We start from the raw sequence: 15,992 nt of genomic DNA on the forward strand, positions 1-15,992 counted from the left end.
AAGAAGCTTTTTTTGTTATTTTTGACTTTGGTTGCAAGCCTTAGTTCATTTTGAGCCTTGGCTTTCCTCACTTCATCTTTGCAGGCTCGGGCTATTTGCTGATATTCTGACTTAGTTATGTGCCCCTCTTTCCACTTTCTATACTTGTCCTTTTTATCTTTCAATTTGTCAGAGAGTTCTTTATGCAGCCATGCTGGTTGCTTTTGAGAGCTATTATTTTTCCTCTTTGTTGGTATTGTGCTAGACTGGGCTTTTATTATCTCACTTTTCAAAATTTTCCAAGCTTCTTGTGTTGTTTTACCCTTGAGGATTCTCCTCCATGGAATCCTTCCCAATCTCTCTCTAAGTTTATTGAAATTAGCTCTCTTGAAGTCCAAACAAAGAAACAATCAGAATAACAACAAAAGCAAGCCATTGAAACCCTATACTATACCTTGCACCCATATCTGAGGGAATAGATAGGCTAGAGAAGACACAATTATTGGGCCTCATTAGATGACATTGAATGATAGATTGGGTAAAAAATATGATTGCTCTGTCAGAAATAGCAGGACAAGCAAGCACAACAGAAGAAATCTATTCCCTTTTATTGAGGGGTGTTCCATAAGGGTTTTGTACTTGAAAACCAGCAGCACTTTGATTACATTCAGAATCCTATTGATCATTTCTATAGTTCATGCACCAAATATATTACCAGGGAATTTGCATGGCATATCCATAAATATTTCTGCCACCTCATTCTGGACTCCCTCAAATGTCTGAGTGATTTGCAAGGATAGCACATTAAGGTACAGTATGTATTTCAGTTACCTACAGAAGAAATCACAAGGCATATAGCTTTCTTTACAGGTTTAACATATTGTAATTTATACAAACAGATGATTTACAGCCTCTAAAATAGCCATTGTTATGACAGATTTTTATGGATCAAATTTAGACTATGTGAAGAATTTCCACTTTTAAAATTTTTCAAAGGCTCAATATACTCTCAATTCTATGGGTTCTACCGTTCAGAAATTGCAAAATATATAGTTATTAGTTAAACATATGAAATTCCATATCCCTAATTTAGAAAGATATATTTCTTCATATTATCTATGTTTTAACCAATATCAAAATTATATATAATTCTTTCTTCAACCATTTGAAATTAATTGCGCCATTTGGGGATCAAAATATAATAGAACAGATGAGTCTCCTGATGATATTAAATCTGTTGGAAAATTGTAGTATACACTTTTTGGAAATGTACATTTGATTCTTTTTTTTTTAATCCAAAATCACACCCTGGGATCATGTAGACCTTGATAATAACACCTGTTATATCTGAAATGTACATATGCAGTAATTTATATATGCATGCATGCATACATGTATACACACACACACACACACACACATATGTACAATTACTGGATATTACAAAAAGTTTCAATCTTTTCCTATGTTAAAAAAATGATTGCTTACTTTTTTAATCATTATCCTATGATATTAATAGAACCAAACTATCTCCTATTCCCTTGCTTAGCAATATGATGACAGAGAATTTTATCTGGGCAATATAGCTTTGATTAAATATATATTTTTTCTCATTGGTTTGATGGTGAACATGATAGGTGCAATAGTTTAAAATATATTTTAATGATCCTGGATGCAATTCCCATATTATACAAAAATGAAGACTGTAAGATTTGTTCACATATTTCTGCATTCAGAAATGCTTTTAGAAGTGTTTTAAAGGCGTAAGATTCCACTCATTGTATGTATGTGTGTGTATATATATATATATATATATATATATATATATATATATATATATATATATATATATATATATATATATATATATATATATATGAAATCTAACTGACCCTATCTATCTTGTACATTTCATTTCACTGTCTTTTCACATATACTGAAGAAAAATAACATTAAATATATATTTTCTAAGGATAGGCTTCCAAAGCTTACAAGTTAACAAATATGTAATGCTGGAAATTAGAACCTAGCCTATGTTGACTCAGCTAAGAAAATAGACAGGTACAAATTTCACAATTCTTTAAAATGAAATAGCATCTGAGCAAAAAGTCTTGAAAGAGCAACTTTGATGTCCTTGTTTCTCAAACTGTAGATGAATGGATTCATCATGGATGGAATGATACAATACATAATACTAATTATGAAGTCAAAGTGGGATGGGCTGTCAGATATGGGCTTTAGATAAGCAAGGGAACCAGTAAAGAAAAATATGGAGAAGACAATAAGGTGTGGTATACAAGTAGTGAAGGCTTTTTCCCTTCCTTGAACTGAAGGAATTTTCATAACAGCACAGAAGACATGCACATATGTCACAAGAACAAAAATAAGACAACACAACACTAATGTAGCACTGAAGATTAGAGCTACAATTTCAGATACATATAAACCAGAACAGGCAATCTTAAGTAAATATGGGATTTCACAGAAAAACTGGTTGATAATATTAGAGCAAAAAGGAGTCATAAATGTGAAAATGGTGTGTATTGAAGCATTGAAGAGGCTGGCTGTCCATATGCTGCCAATCATTTTGGTGCAAGCCTTCCTGTTCATTATCATTTCATATTGTAAAGGGTTGCAAATGGCAATATACCGATCATAGGCCATAACAGTAAGGAGAGAAACATCACAGCTCAGGAAAAAGAAGAAGAACAGGACTTGAGCAATACATCCAAAATGAGAAATAGTCCTTGTATTCATAAGGGAATTAAAAACAGCTTTGGGAATAATGACAGAAACTGAACCAATGTCTTGCATGGCTAAATTCATCAGGAAGAAATACATGGGAGTGTGAAGGTGGGTGTCAAAAACAACCGCAGTGATGATGAAAAGGTTTCCTGTTACTGTCACTGAATAAAGTATCAGTAATAAAATTATATGCAAAATCTGTAGCTCCCAATTTTTTGAGAATTCCCATAGAAGAAACTCAGATGTGCCATTATCCATTCTTAAAATGTTGTACTCTAGAAGAAGAAAGGAAAGGGATTTTTAAATATTTCCTACATGATACACCTTCAATGAACATTTAATGAAGATCACATTATTTCCCCGCCAAAAAAATGTACTAAAACATTCTGCACTATAGTAGCAGTAACAGTACAATAGAAGAGATAATTTAGCATGTATGACATTCTGGTCTGTTTATTTTCATCTCTCCCCTTAAATAAAAGTGCTAGAAAAACCTTTTCTCTATAGGCTGCAATCCCTTGTAATTTATATTTCACTGGAATTTTAATTGCAAAGGAAAAGGAAGCTTTAGGGATATTTAAAAGAAAGGGACAAATAAAGTACAATACAAAGTATAAATAAGTGAATGGCTCACCATCTTGATCCACATATATTCTTACAGATTTCTTTATTTGTTCTTTTGTTGTCTTTCTAAAGCCATCAGTGAGACTTGTTGCTCTAATGTATTTCCACAGATTTTATCTAATTTTCTTGCCATTTTCCCAAAAATATTTTAATGTCAAAGACAAAACAACCAAATCCTACTGTAGAACTGTACATTATAATTCAAATTTCAATTACATGTAAACCAGAACAGGCAATCTTATGTAAATATGGGATTTCACAGTAGAACTGTTTGATGACATTAGAGCAGAAAGGAATAGTAAATGTTGCATAAATGTGTAATATAGCATTGAGAAAGCTAGCAATTCATGCACTGCCAACCATTTTGGTGCAGGCTTTCCTGTTCATTGTCATTTCATATTGTAAAGGATTACAAATGGCAATAAACCAATCATATGCCATAACAGTAAGGAGGGAAAGAGGCCAAGAAAAAGAAAAACAAGAGAACCTGAGAAACACATCTAGAATAAAAAATATATACCTTATATTTGTAAGAAAATGTAAAACAGGTTTAGGGATAACAAATGAAACCCAATCAATGTCTTGGATAGCTAAATTTATCATGAAGAAGTACATGGGAGTGTAAAAATGTTGGTCAAAGATAACAGCAATGATAATGAGAAGATTTCCAGTTGTTGTTAAAACATCAGGAATAAAATATCAGGAATAAAGTATCAGGAATAAAAAATTAAAAAATCTGTACCTCCCAAAGTTTTAAGAAATCCAAAAAAAGAAACACAAATTTGTTATTATTCATTTTTAATTATGATATACTTAAAGATGCACAGAAAAATTAATATAAATCTTATTCAATATAGTTTGAAGTATTTTGAACAGTAACTGATCAACTTTCACTGAACATTAAAAAAAATCTTGATCATACAACATTTAGAGTAACATGATTAAATCTTGATTTGTCAATTATGTTACTTATTTTTAATCTCATAGTGGTAATTTTTAGATCTTAAGGTATTATTATATTTATCGAACTTGGAGATATTTGAGAATGCATTTTAAAATTTAAGTTATTTCTTCTGTACTCACGTGTAAGACCTGATCAGATGCAAAATTTTGGTTTCTTTGTTGAGATGGTTAGAATCAAATGGATTCAGATGGAAATATCCAAATTCAGGCAAGTTCCTTCAGTTTGGAATGATTAAAATAGTAGATCCAAAGTCTGCATGGGCGAATAGGCTCTGCATAAGTTGCAATTTTTAAATCATTTAAACAAATCAATGATTCATTCTAGTGACTTTGGTTTAGAAAGAGAATGAAAATGCCTTTTAAGAGAATGTTCATCTTGGGTATTTACAAAGTGCTGGATTTTAAGGACATAATAAAAATAAAAATAAGAGCATAAAGGGAGGTAAACTGAATGTAGATTGCACAAAGATAATATCAAACTCCAGACTCATCTAATTTTTAAACATTTACTTCAGTGGATTACATTCAATCAAGACAATGGAATAAGATAAGACCCCACCTCCTCACCGTGTGCATCTTCCTTTCTTCCTCCCCATCCTTGACATTTTTTTAAAAAAAAAATAGGTGTTACTATGTATTATTTTGAAGTTTCATGTTGGTGTTTTATTGATTGTAAGCCACTGAGTCATCCCTAGGCAAGAGGGGCAGCATATAAATTTAATAAATATATACAAATAAAAAACAAGGGAAGCTTTGGCTTAATAAGTTCAAAATCAAATAAGTGAATGACTCACCAACTTTAGCCATCTTGATTTATTTTGTTACAGCTATCAGTAAGGTTTACTGGACACTGTACAACCACTGCTGATATTTCATCCAAACACATTTCTCCAGAGATTTTTTACAAAACTATCTCCATTGGGAGGATAAAAAGGCATATATTCTCCTTAGATTATTTCCCTGGAATTGGTATTGTTTTAATTGGGATGAGGGGGAAGTAATTTGCAGCTCAATAATGGGAAAGGTTATATCAGACTAAATAAACACCAAATGTAGCACTGTCAATTTTCATGTTATGGAAATCTGAAATGTTTCAACTCAGAGGAATTCTATTGCTATCTGTGCGGGATATTTTACAAATGTACTTAAAAATAAGGTGCTATTGGTTCTTTTTAAAATAATGTCAGAGAATGATGATGTACAGATTTTTCTGAGTTCACTGCTGTTTATGTAATCCCTAAAAATATTTCTCAGTCCTCTTCAAACAAATTTCCTGTATTATCCTGAAGATAAAGGGTTGGCAAACTTTTTACTATATAAAAGCTGTACCTAGCTATATTTTGGAGAAGTGAGAGTCCCAATGAGAAAATTGGTCATAATATTCAATAGAAATATATTTTGTTTTTAAGTGAAGTGACATATTTTGATTTTTCCTTTTATTTTACAAGGTAAAGTTTGCAATGTTTGCACTACCTGCTGCAAAATGGCAGGAAATTATGTTGCCATTTCACCATTCTTGTGTTAAAAAAATATTATTTTATTATTTACTCTATAGAGTTAATGGAAGAATAAACATTTATCTGCTTCAATAAAGTTTGGAGACTGATTGATTATGTGTTGTCAAGTTTGTATTTACTTTTAGCAAACACACAGATTTTCTCTAGGATGATCAATCAGTTCTTAACATGGTCTTTCAGATTTCAGTTGTAACTGAGTCCATTCAGCTCTTCTTAATCATCCTCTGATTTTTCTTTCCAGTTTTCTCAGTCTTATATACTTCTTCAGAATTCTATGACTTTGCATAAGATGCCCAAAATATGGGAATCGGAACCTGGTCAACTGAGAACTCTTGATTAGTGTTTTTTCAATTATTCATCCATTTGCTTTCTTAGCTATTCATTGTAGTTTCAGAATTCTTCTCCAATACTGAAGTGAAAGAAAAATCCTATCCTGATTATTTCAAACTATTTTAAGTTTGATACATGAAGTTCACTAAGGAAGACAAAGGTCTGCACATTTCTGATCTTTGCAGGTATAGATGCATCCAGCATCCATACATCTTTTTCAAACCCTTCATTGCTCCCTTACTAATTCTATTTCACAGTATATTTCTCGACTGCTGGTTGCTTACAGGTAGTTCTCGACTTACAAACATTCATTTATTAATCTTTTAAAATTACAACAGCACTGAAAAAAGTGATTTATGAAAACTTTTCACACAACCATTACAGCATCCCATGGTCATGTGATCAAAATTTGGGCACTTGGCAACTAGCATGTGTTTATCACAGTTGCACTGTCCCCAGGTCATGTGATCACCATTTGCAACCTTGCCAGCAGGCTTCTACCAAGCAAAGTCAATGGGGGGGTATTTGCTTAATGACTGCATTATTCACTTTACAACTGCAGTGATTTGCTTAACAACTGTGGCAAAAAAAGGTTGTAAAATTGGGCAAAAACACATTTAACAACTGCCTTAGCAATGAAAATTTTGGACTCAATTAAGGTTGTAATTCAAGATCTACCTATACTATTGATCCACCTTTTAAGGTCAACTATCCACCACTTCAATATTTTCACTGTCAATTCAAAATTTAGGTGCTGTTCGTGTTGCCATTGGTTTATTATTATTTATATTTAATCATCAACCATTTCTTTCTACTGTGTTCCTTGATTTTCATTACTAGAAGTAATATATTGTGTGCATTTTCAACTTTCAGGCTAGCACCATCAACATAATGTAGCATTTAGGCTTATATATCACCCCATAGTGCTTTGCGGTGCTCTTTGGATGGTTTACAATGTAAGCATTATTTGTATATTGCCCTAAACTTGGAGCTTAAAGCATTGCTAGAGCTCAAAACATTGTTAGAGACTCCACATACCCACTTTATGGTCTGTTTCTCTTGCTACCTTCTGGGAGGAGGTTTCAAAGTATTTATGGCAGAACTACTAGATTCTGTAACAACTTTGTTCCTTATGCCATCTGTCTTGTAAATTTGCAGAATTCTTTTTTTAAAAAATATGTTTGATTAATTTTTTAAACATAATCACTTTAATATTTGGTAAACAGTGTGTTATCTAGGTTTACATTTAAGAAACATTCACTAACAGTTGATTTCTATAATCTATAATCCACATAATAACTTTACTTGATTTCCTCTTTTTCCCATAATGTTCTCCTTTGCCAACCTTAAGTTAATACAATTCTTACTATTTTAGTGAATGACGATTGAGTATAAAAGTTTTGTAATATTTCTACAGATAATAATCACATCAATATAATATTCCTTTTCTATCTAGTCATTCTGGTTGTCTCATCATAGATCCTATTTATAGTTCTTGTTTACGTTTGTTTTTCCCACAATGTTCAAAACATTCTTACTGGTTAAGATTTTCTCAAAGTTAATTACATTTAAATATTTAAGTCTATTTAAATATTTAACCCAATACTTTTACCTTTCTTAAGGAATAAATAAGACTAAAAAAAAAGAAAAAAGAAGAATAAAATAAAAAAATAAAAAGATAGTATGCTACTTAAAATTCCTATTTTTTATAAGCTAATATATATTTATTTCCAAAAAGTTTTGTTCTTTTTTACCAAAATTAATATATATATATATTTAATCTTTAAATATTCCATTTAATAAATCTAGTCCACTTGTCTTTTAACTCTAATTCAAAGCATTTTTAATCCATTGTAATTTCCTTAAAGTCAATCACTTTTAAATATCTAAAACATTTCCTTTATATAAGCCATTCCAACTTTTTTATATTATTCATATCAAGAAATAAAATAAAAAGAAAGAATAAAAAGAAAGTACTATGTTACTTGAGGGGCTCTTCCCTCTTAAAATCAAATTCATATCCAAATTTTTTCTATTTCTTTAACCATATTCGAACAGGTCCCATCGTCTATTTTTTTTTATTTTCACTTTAGCTTTTTTCTTTTGCCCAGTATCTTTCTTAATCAATATGTTCTGCTGAATCAAAGAATCTTTCCATATTCTTGTAAGTGTTACTGTAGATATAAAAGGTAAGTCAAGTACAATATTTTTATGAGAGGCATTTGCCCATTCATTTTTGTTGAAAATCTTTTTCTTTCTTTTTTTTCTCTGCTTCTCTTATCATTCTAGTGTTTTTCCTGGCATCTCTGCAGTCCATTTTATCCAATCTTTTTTTTTATCCTCAAATTTGTTTTGTAGTGTTAAAGTATAAGTTGTCTTTTCCAATTCCAGTATTTCTTGTAAAAAAATTTCCACTTGGGTTTGTTTTCTTAGGTTTCATCTTTAAGTCTCTATCCTCAAATTTGTATTCAGTTGTCTGTTTTACCTGTTCCTTCTCTGTTGTTTCCTGGGTTTTTTTTTGTTGTAAAGTTAAATTGGAGATGAATTGGTTTATATTTTCAAAGTTATTTTGTATTTCTTTATAGTTTGAAATCATTGTTATTTGAATTAGTTGCAACATATCATATGTCTCATCTTGAAAAGTATTTATTTTTTCTTGATAAGTTCTTTCAATAAATCTCTGATTTTCCATGATGACCAAGAATCTAAATTTTCTTTTCTCTGCAAATAGCTTTGGGGTCAGAATTAAATAGATACTTGTAATCCAGAAAGTTCAAAAAAGTTTATTTTGTTCCCTAAAGTTTGTAAGTCTCACTTTGTCTGCAGCCCAGTTTGTTTTCTTTTTTTTTTATCACAGCTGTTCTCTATTGTTAGAGCTTTGAAGGTCACAAGTAGAGATTAGTTTTTTCCATATTTTGCCAAGTCCTGCATGAAAGCCATAGCTGCCGTAGCCTTCATCCACCACTAGAGGTCAGCACTGATTTATTTTTCAAATTTTCAAAATGAACAAATTGCCTTTAAAATGAGAATTTTAACCATTCAGTAATTTCAAACTTATCCAAATTTAGGTTTTATAGTCATTTCATTTCAATACGCTTTGGTCCTCCATAAAAGGTTTAATTCACCGCTTATGTTAATAAAAGGGTGGGGCAAAAATCCCCCTCCTTCACTTTCAGAGGTTTTTTTTTTTTTTTTTTTTGCTTCTTGGGGTTTTTTTTTTCTTCAGGAAAGTTGATAAGTAGGATAGAGAAAATTGATGTCCTTACCCAGATTCAAATGCACAGTTTACAATCAGCTTAAAATAGTGCTTTTGATTTCAGTTGCTTGCAGCTTGGCCTAGACTCTGAACTTAGACTAGCACTAGCCTTTCTCCTGTTGGTTTCTGGAAGGCTTCTCCTGGACTGATCGGGTCGACTGCCATCTCTCCGTGGTCCCTGGGACTTCTTTCCTTCTTTGCTGCCTCTTCAGGGTGGCTTCTGGCCCATTCAGGATCCCCTAACAGGAAGAAACTCAGCCGAAGGATATGGAATCCTGAACCCCTTGACTGCTGCATTGCTGCGCAGGACCAGAAGTCAGGATTTTTTCCCCCACTATGTATATGTATACATTCGAACTAGAAAGTGATGTTTTTTCTGTGTCATATATGTGTTTGTATGTGGCTATATGCATAATAGGTTTTTTTTTTTTGAGAGCTGAATGCAATGAAATTTCATTTTAACGTATGCTGATTTAAAGTGACAATAAAGTTTTTATTCTATTATTCTATTCTATTCTTAGAAGGACAGAAGGCTGAGTCAACCTGAAGCCCCATTAGGATTGAACTCCCAGCTAATATTTGAAATTTTGGTTGTAAGTTGTTTCCAAATTCTCATTACAATATCTATATCAAATTTACTCAGAATATTAAATTGATGCCCAATCACCAAATATGATTTAAAACCTAATGAAGATCAGCAGAAGTTCAGTTGGATTAGTTTACTGTGTTATTCCTATTAATAACATGGAACAGTTCAAATCTCCATATTTATCTTAACCATATTTTCTTGAAGAATAAGAAATGTAATAATGAATACTGTAGAAAAGTAAACTACTTAGATCCTGTTCAAGTCAGTTTTGCTCCCTCCCCCTTTTTTAATCAGAGACTTTTAATAGAAGACGATTTTTTCTCATAAAGAATGGCTTATTTGTGTTTATTTGATGCTTTAAAAAGTGGGGCATATCTTGATTCATAAACCTATTTCTTTATAACAGATAATATATAGACATGTACATTGTACAATTTAATTTTTTTAAGGATTGCCTTCACTTTACTATGTAGGCTATGTAGAATTACTTTGATGACTGAATAAGCATTTAAATGAATAAACATTTTAAAGTACAAAAAATGGAAACCTCAATAAAGAGGGATGGTAAACAGCTCATGTGTATTAAGTTTCTCATTTAAGATTTATTAGAAACTCCACATCAATATTCATGTGCATTTTAAAAATTGCAGATATGGATTTTTTTAAATACAATTTACAATATTTTTTTTCCTAAAACAAACAGGATTATTTACTTTCGAATACATTTATTCAATGCTTATTCCTAATAAATATATTATTTACAGATTTTCTGTACTGTATCCATATTGGAAATATATAAAGTTCCATTTCATCCAATATTTCATACTAATTAATTCTAATTTAATATATATTAGCTGTCTTTCACTGAACTTCTGTGACACTTTGGCATCAGACAAAATCTTTGACACTTTGGCATCAGACAAAAGAAACAAACCTTAATCTATATATTATGACAGATCACCATTATCATCTAGTAGAGGTTAAGTCAAAGGGCTGGAAAAAAAATGAGCATTGGTCCAATCAGACCTAGTTGGGTATCCTTGCAGCAAATTTCTCTGAGCTATATCATAAAATGTTGGCAAGAAAATTAAACATGTATATCCCTATAGCCATCAAGAGTCAGAGGTAGCTCAGTGCATCACAACTTCAATCTTAACATAGATGTCAAATGTCATAAAATAACAATAGCAACAGCAATAACAATAATAATAACAACAATAACAATAATAATACCTTTGCTCTTTATATAATGTATTGAAAAAGTGGGAAATTGTTGTGAAAATATTTATCTTATTCCAGCTGTCTTACTTTCCCCCTTTGAAAATAAGAAGATGCACAGCTCATTCTCCTTAAAAAAATAATAACTTCTGACCAAAAATTCTCAAAAGAGCAACTTTAATATCTTTATTTCTCAAGCTGTAGATTAACGGATTCAACATAGATGGAATAATGGAATACATTAATGTTATTATGAAGTTTGCATGTGATTCACTGTCAGTTATAGGTTTGAGGTAAGCAAGGCAAGTAGTAAACAAAAATATGAAGAAAACAACCAGATGTGGTAAGCAAGTAGAGAAGGCTTTTTTCCTTCCTTGAACAGAAGGAATTCTCAGAACTGCGGAGAAGACATGCACATAACTCACAATGACAAAGGCAAAACAACCAGTGGCTAACATAGCACTGAAAATTTGAAATCCAATTTCAGATACATATAAATCAGAACAGGCAATCTTAAGTAAATATGGAACTTCACAGAAAAACTGGTTTATACTATTAGAGCAGAAAGGAATCATAAAAGTGACGGTGGTGTGTAATGAAGCATTGAGAAGGCTGGCAGTCAATACACCAGCAATCATTTTGGTGCAGGCCTTCCTGTTCATTATCATTTCATAATGTAAAGGGTTACAAATGGCAATATATCGATCATAGGCCATGACAGTAAGGAGAGAAATATCACAGCTCAGGAAAAACAACAAAAACATGACTTGGGCAACACATCCAGAATGAGAAATACTTCTTATATTTGTAAGAAAATTAAAAAGAGTTTTAGGAATAATGACTGACACTGAACCAATGTCTTGCATGGCTAAATTCATTAGGAAGAAGTACATGGGGATGTGAAGATGGTGGTCAAAAACAACAGCAGAGATGATGAGAAGATTCCACGTCACTGTCATTAAATAGAGTATCAATAGTAAAGCCACATGCATAATCTGTAGCTCCCAAATCTCTGAGAAATCCCAAAGAAGAAACTCAGAAGTATCATTATCCATTCTTAAACAATACACTCTAGAAGAAAAGAAAAAAAGAATTGTTAAAATATTTCCTATTCTGTACAGTTTGGAGTGAGTTGTAGAATGATGGATGGATCAACTTTTAGTGAAGATCATATTAAAACCTGATTCTAAAAATGTATTAAAACATCCTGAATATAATGAAATTGTTTTTTCCCCTCAAATTAGGATGATTACTCTTAAAGATATTTAACCACTGTCGATTCTTAGGACTTGGGTTTAGAGATATTTGAATGTATTTGTTCGTTTACACTAACTTCATCAGAAATAGGAGCCTAAAGCAAGAAGGTTACTTTTATCAAGTCAGATAAAAGCTGCTGGAATTTGAAGTATTTTCAAGCATGTCAATGTGATAATTGAGTTTGCTCTTTTTCTTTCTCTAAGTTTCTTCAACTTTAACTGGCACAGTTAAGGCAGGTACAATACACTACCATTATGAGCTGAAATGAATTTAATGTATTATAACACACAACTTTAGATAGAACAGGTTTAGAGATTTCACAGTAGCTCTAGAATTCTGTATCTGAATTTTGTACATTTATCCTGACTCAGAATTACCATCTCTATTAAACCTCTTTCTTTAATTAGAAATATTTTATTTGCGTTGTGTCAAGATTAGCTATATTTATTTATTTATTTAGGCACCTGTGAACAGAGAGAAAGTTTTTGTTACTTTTTAAGCATCATTTTAAATTTTAAGGTTTCTTTTTTTAGATATAAATGACCTTATATGAACTGATAGATTTGAATTATGGCATTGGTTATATTTTTTAAATCTTTGAATGATCTTTTCATCTTTACCTAACTCTACACAAAAGGAAGATTGTGAGAATGGCTTCTAATGAGAACCTCCAACTCTATTTGATAACTTAATTTGAATTAAGAACTCTATATGGTCATCTTGTTTATAAAGTGAATAAAAATATTTTGGAAGAGTCTATTTAAACACTGACACAGCCCTAGGTTTTAAGGATACATATAAAATGAAAAAGAAAACATATTAGATTAAAGAAAAATAATTGGAATTAAATTACATGAGATTATGGTAATTCTTACTCAACTAAATCTCAGCCACTAGCCTTCTATTTGATTAATTTAGAATGTTTTAAGTTCTAGTGTTGTTTATTTCCATCTCTCCCCTTAAATAAAAGTTCCTGAAGAATGATTGCTCCATAAATAGCTAACTCTTAAATTGTAATCTGTACTTTATTGGAATTTTAATTTCAAAGGAAAGGGAAGACTTATGAATATTTAAAGGAAGAAAGTGACAAATAGCATATAATTCAAAATAAATAGAAATTAATGACTTACTGTCTCTATCTATGTTTATTCATAAAGATTTCTTTATTTTTTTCTTATTCTCTTTCCAAAGCCACTAGTAATCTTTTTGTTGTGCTATATTTTCATGATATTTTATCTATTTTTTCTTGCCATTTCTCCAAGGATTTTTTTTTTTTAAAAAAAAAACAGTCTCAGTTCATAGTATAAATAATCTACTGGGATATATTCTTTAAACTAAACAAAGGCAACAAACCTTCTTAGGAAATTACCCAGGTGTCTTTATTATTATAATAGAAGATAGGGGAGGGAGAGGGGGAGAAGAGGGCTAAATTTCATGCACAGTCATGAAAAAGCCATGAGCACTAAATCTGATTTTATCACTTTTAAGCAATGAAAATCTAAACTGTCTCAATTTCATAATCTTTTAATTTTAGATTAAGGATTGCAACAGCACTTAAACTTAGAACTTACCACTCTCTGAGTGGTTTTCAGAGTCAGCATATTTTCCTCAACAATCTGGGTCCTCATTTTACTGACCTTGAAAGGATGTAAAATTGTCAGCTCCTTCTATCATTTATTTTGGTTTTATGGGGTGGGAGATTCAATTATCATTACTTAATACTCAGGATAATTTTGTTGCTATTCATGCAGCATATTGTACAGCTGTCTTTAGAAAATGAGATATTTTGGATTCTGAAAGTACAGTGATATGCAGAATTGTTCTGAGTTCTTTGTGATATAAATAATCCCTAAAAATCCCTTGTCAACTCATTTTCTGCATATTATCTTGATTGACAAACATTTTGCTGAATGGGAGTTGTTCCCAGCTATAGTTTAGAGAGATTCCTATCTCAATGGGAAGAATGATCATGAAAGTGCTTCTAGGTGATGTAACATCTCTCTTTCTCTCTCACACATATACATTTCAATCAGAATAGAGCTAGAAGAGACTTTGCAGGTGCTCAGGCAGGAGACCCTATACCATTTCAGACAAGTGACTATCCAATCTCTTCTTAAAAATTTCCACTGTTGAAGCACCCACAACTTCTGAAGGCAAGCTGTTCCAGTGGTTAATTGTCCTCACTGTTAAGAAGTTTCTCCTTAATTCCAGGTTACTTCTCTCCTTGTTGTTTCTTGTCCTGCCCTCTGGTGCTTTGGAAAATAAGTCGAATCCCTTCCTTTTGTGGCAGCCCCTTAAATACTGGAATACTGCTATCATGTCACCCCTAGTCCTTCTTTTCTCTAGACTGGCCAAACCAGTGGTGGGATTCAAATATGTGAACAATTGGTTTTCTGTGTGGATACCACTTCCGGAAGTCCATTCTGGGCCTGGGCAACAAAAAATTAGCTACCGGTTCTGTCAAAGTGGTGCGAAACTGCTGAATCCCACCACCGGGCCAAACCCAAATCCTGCAACCTTTCTTCATATGTTTTAGTCTCCAGGTATTTAATCATCTTAGTTGCTCTTCTTTGCACTTTTTCCAAAGTCTCAACATCTTTTTTGTAATGTGGTGACTAAAACTGGATACAGTATTTCATGTGTGGCCTTAGTAAGGCTTCATAAAGTGGTATTAATACTTCACATGATTTTAATTTTATGCCTCTGTTTAAATGGATTTGGCTGCTGCCACACACTCATATGTAAGTTATCATCCATTAGGACTCCAAGGTCCCACTCACAGTTACTGTTTTTGAATCAGGTTTGATCTAATCTTTGGTTTTACCTTTGGTTTTTCCTGTCTAAGTGTAAAACCTTGCTTTTCTCCACTTTAAATTTCATTTTGTTTGATAGAGCTCATTGTTCAAGTCTGTCAAGATCTTTTTGAATCCTAAGCTTGTCTTCTGGGCTGTTGGCTATTCTGCCAGCTTAGTATCATTTGAAAATCTGATGAATTTCTCTTCTACTTCCTCATTTAAATTATTTATGAAGATATTGAAGGGTATTGGGTCTATGGTCTATGGTACTCCACTACTTACTTCCCTCCATGTAGATGCTGTACCATTAAGGACTACTAATTGAGTACCATTTGTCAGCCTGTTACAAATTCATCTAGTTTACCAAGAAGTAGATTGTGGTCTACTTTATTGAATGCCTTGTTGAAGTCTATTATGTCCACAGCATTTCACTGGTCTACTAATTTAGTCACTTTGTCGAAAAATGAAATAAGATTGTTTTGACATCATCTTTTTTTTTAACAAACCTGTGCTACTAGTTATAATAATAATAATAATAATAATACTTTAATTTATACCCCGCCCTTCTCCCGAGGGACTCAGGGCGGCTTACAGGTAAGTAAAAACAGAGCTATACAATAAATATCTAAAAACCAAATTAAAATATATATTAGATAAACCTGTTATTAGAAAAATTATAAAATCCCTATTAAAATCCCTATAAACCCCCCCCCCCAGGC

At 31.9% G+C, this 15,992-nt stretch overlaps 2 protein-coding genes across 2 annotated transcripts; both read right to left on the reverse strand.

Moving 5' to 3' along the window:
* Positions 1-2,049: 2,049 nt before the first annotated feature.
* On the reverse strand, positions 2,050-2,982 carry LOC114922458 (putative olfactory receptor 14L1). The gene has a single exon (XM_029283832.1). The coding sequence runs from the start codon at positions 2,980-2,982 to the stop codon at positions 2,050-2,052; it is 933 nt and encodes a 310-aa protein (XP_029139665.1).
* Positions 2,983-7,958: 4,976 nt separating this feature from the next.
* LOC114922474 (olfactory receptor 14C36-like) lies at positions 7,959-12,276 on the reverse strand (the record flags this gene model as incomplete). Its single annotated transcript, XM_029283850.1, has 2 exons — positions 11,369-12,276; positions 7,959-7,971 (listed from the first exon to the last, which is right to left on the reverse strand). Coding segments are annotated over exons 1-2 (921 nt in total), but the record flags the coding sequence as incomplete, so codon positions are not given.
* Between the last annotated feature and the right edge of the window lie 3,716 nt (positions 12,277-15,992).

Source organism: Protobothrops mucrosquamatus, unplaced genomic scaffold (assembly GCF_001527695.2).
Source record: "Protobothrops mucrosquamatus isolate PMUCROS unplaced genomic scaffold, P.Mucros_1.0 scaffold247, whole genome shotgun sequence".
Taxonomy (NCBI): Eukaryota; Metazoa; Chordata; class Lepidosauria; order Squamata; family Viperidae; genus Protobothrops; species Protobothrops mucrosquamatus.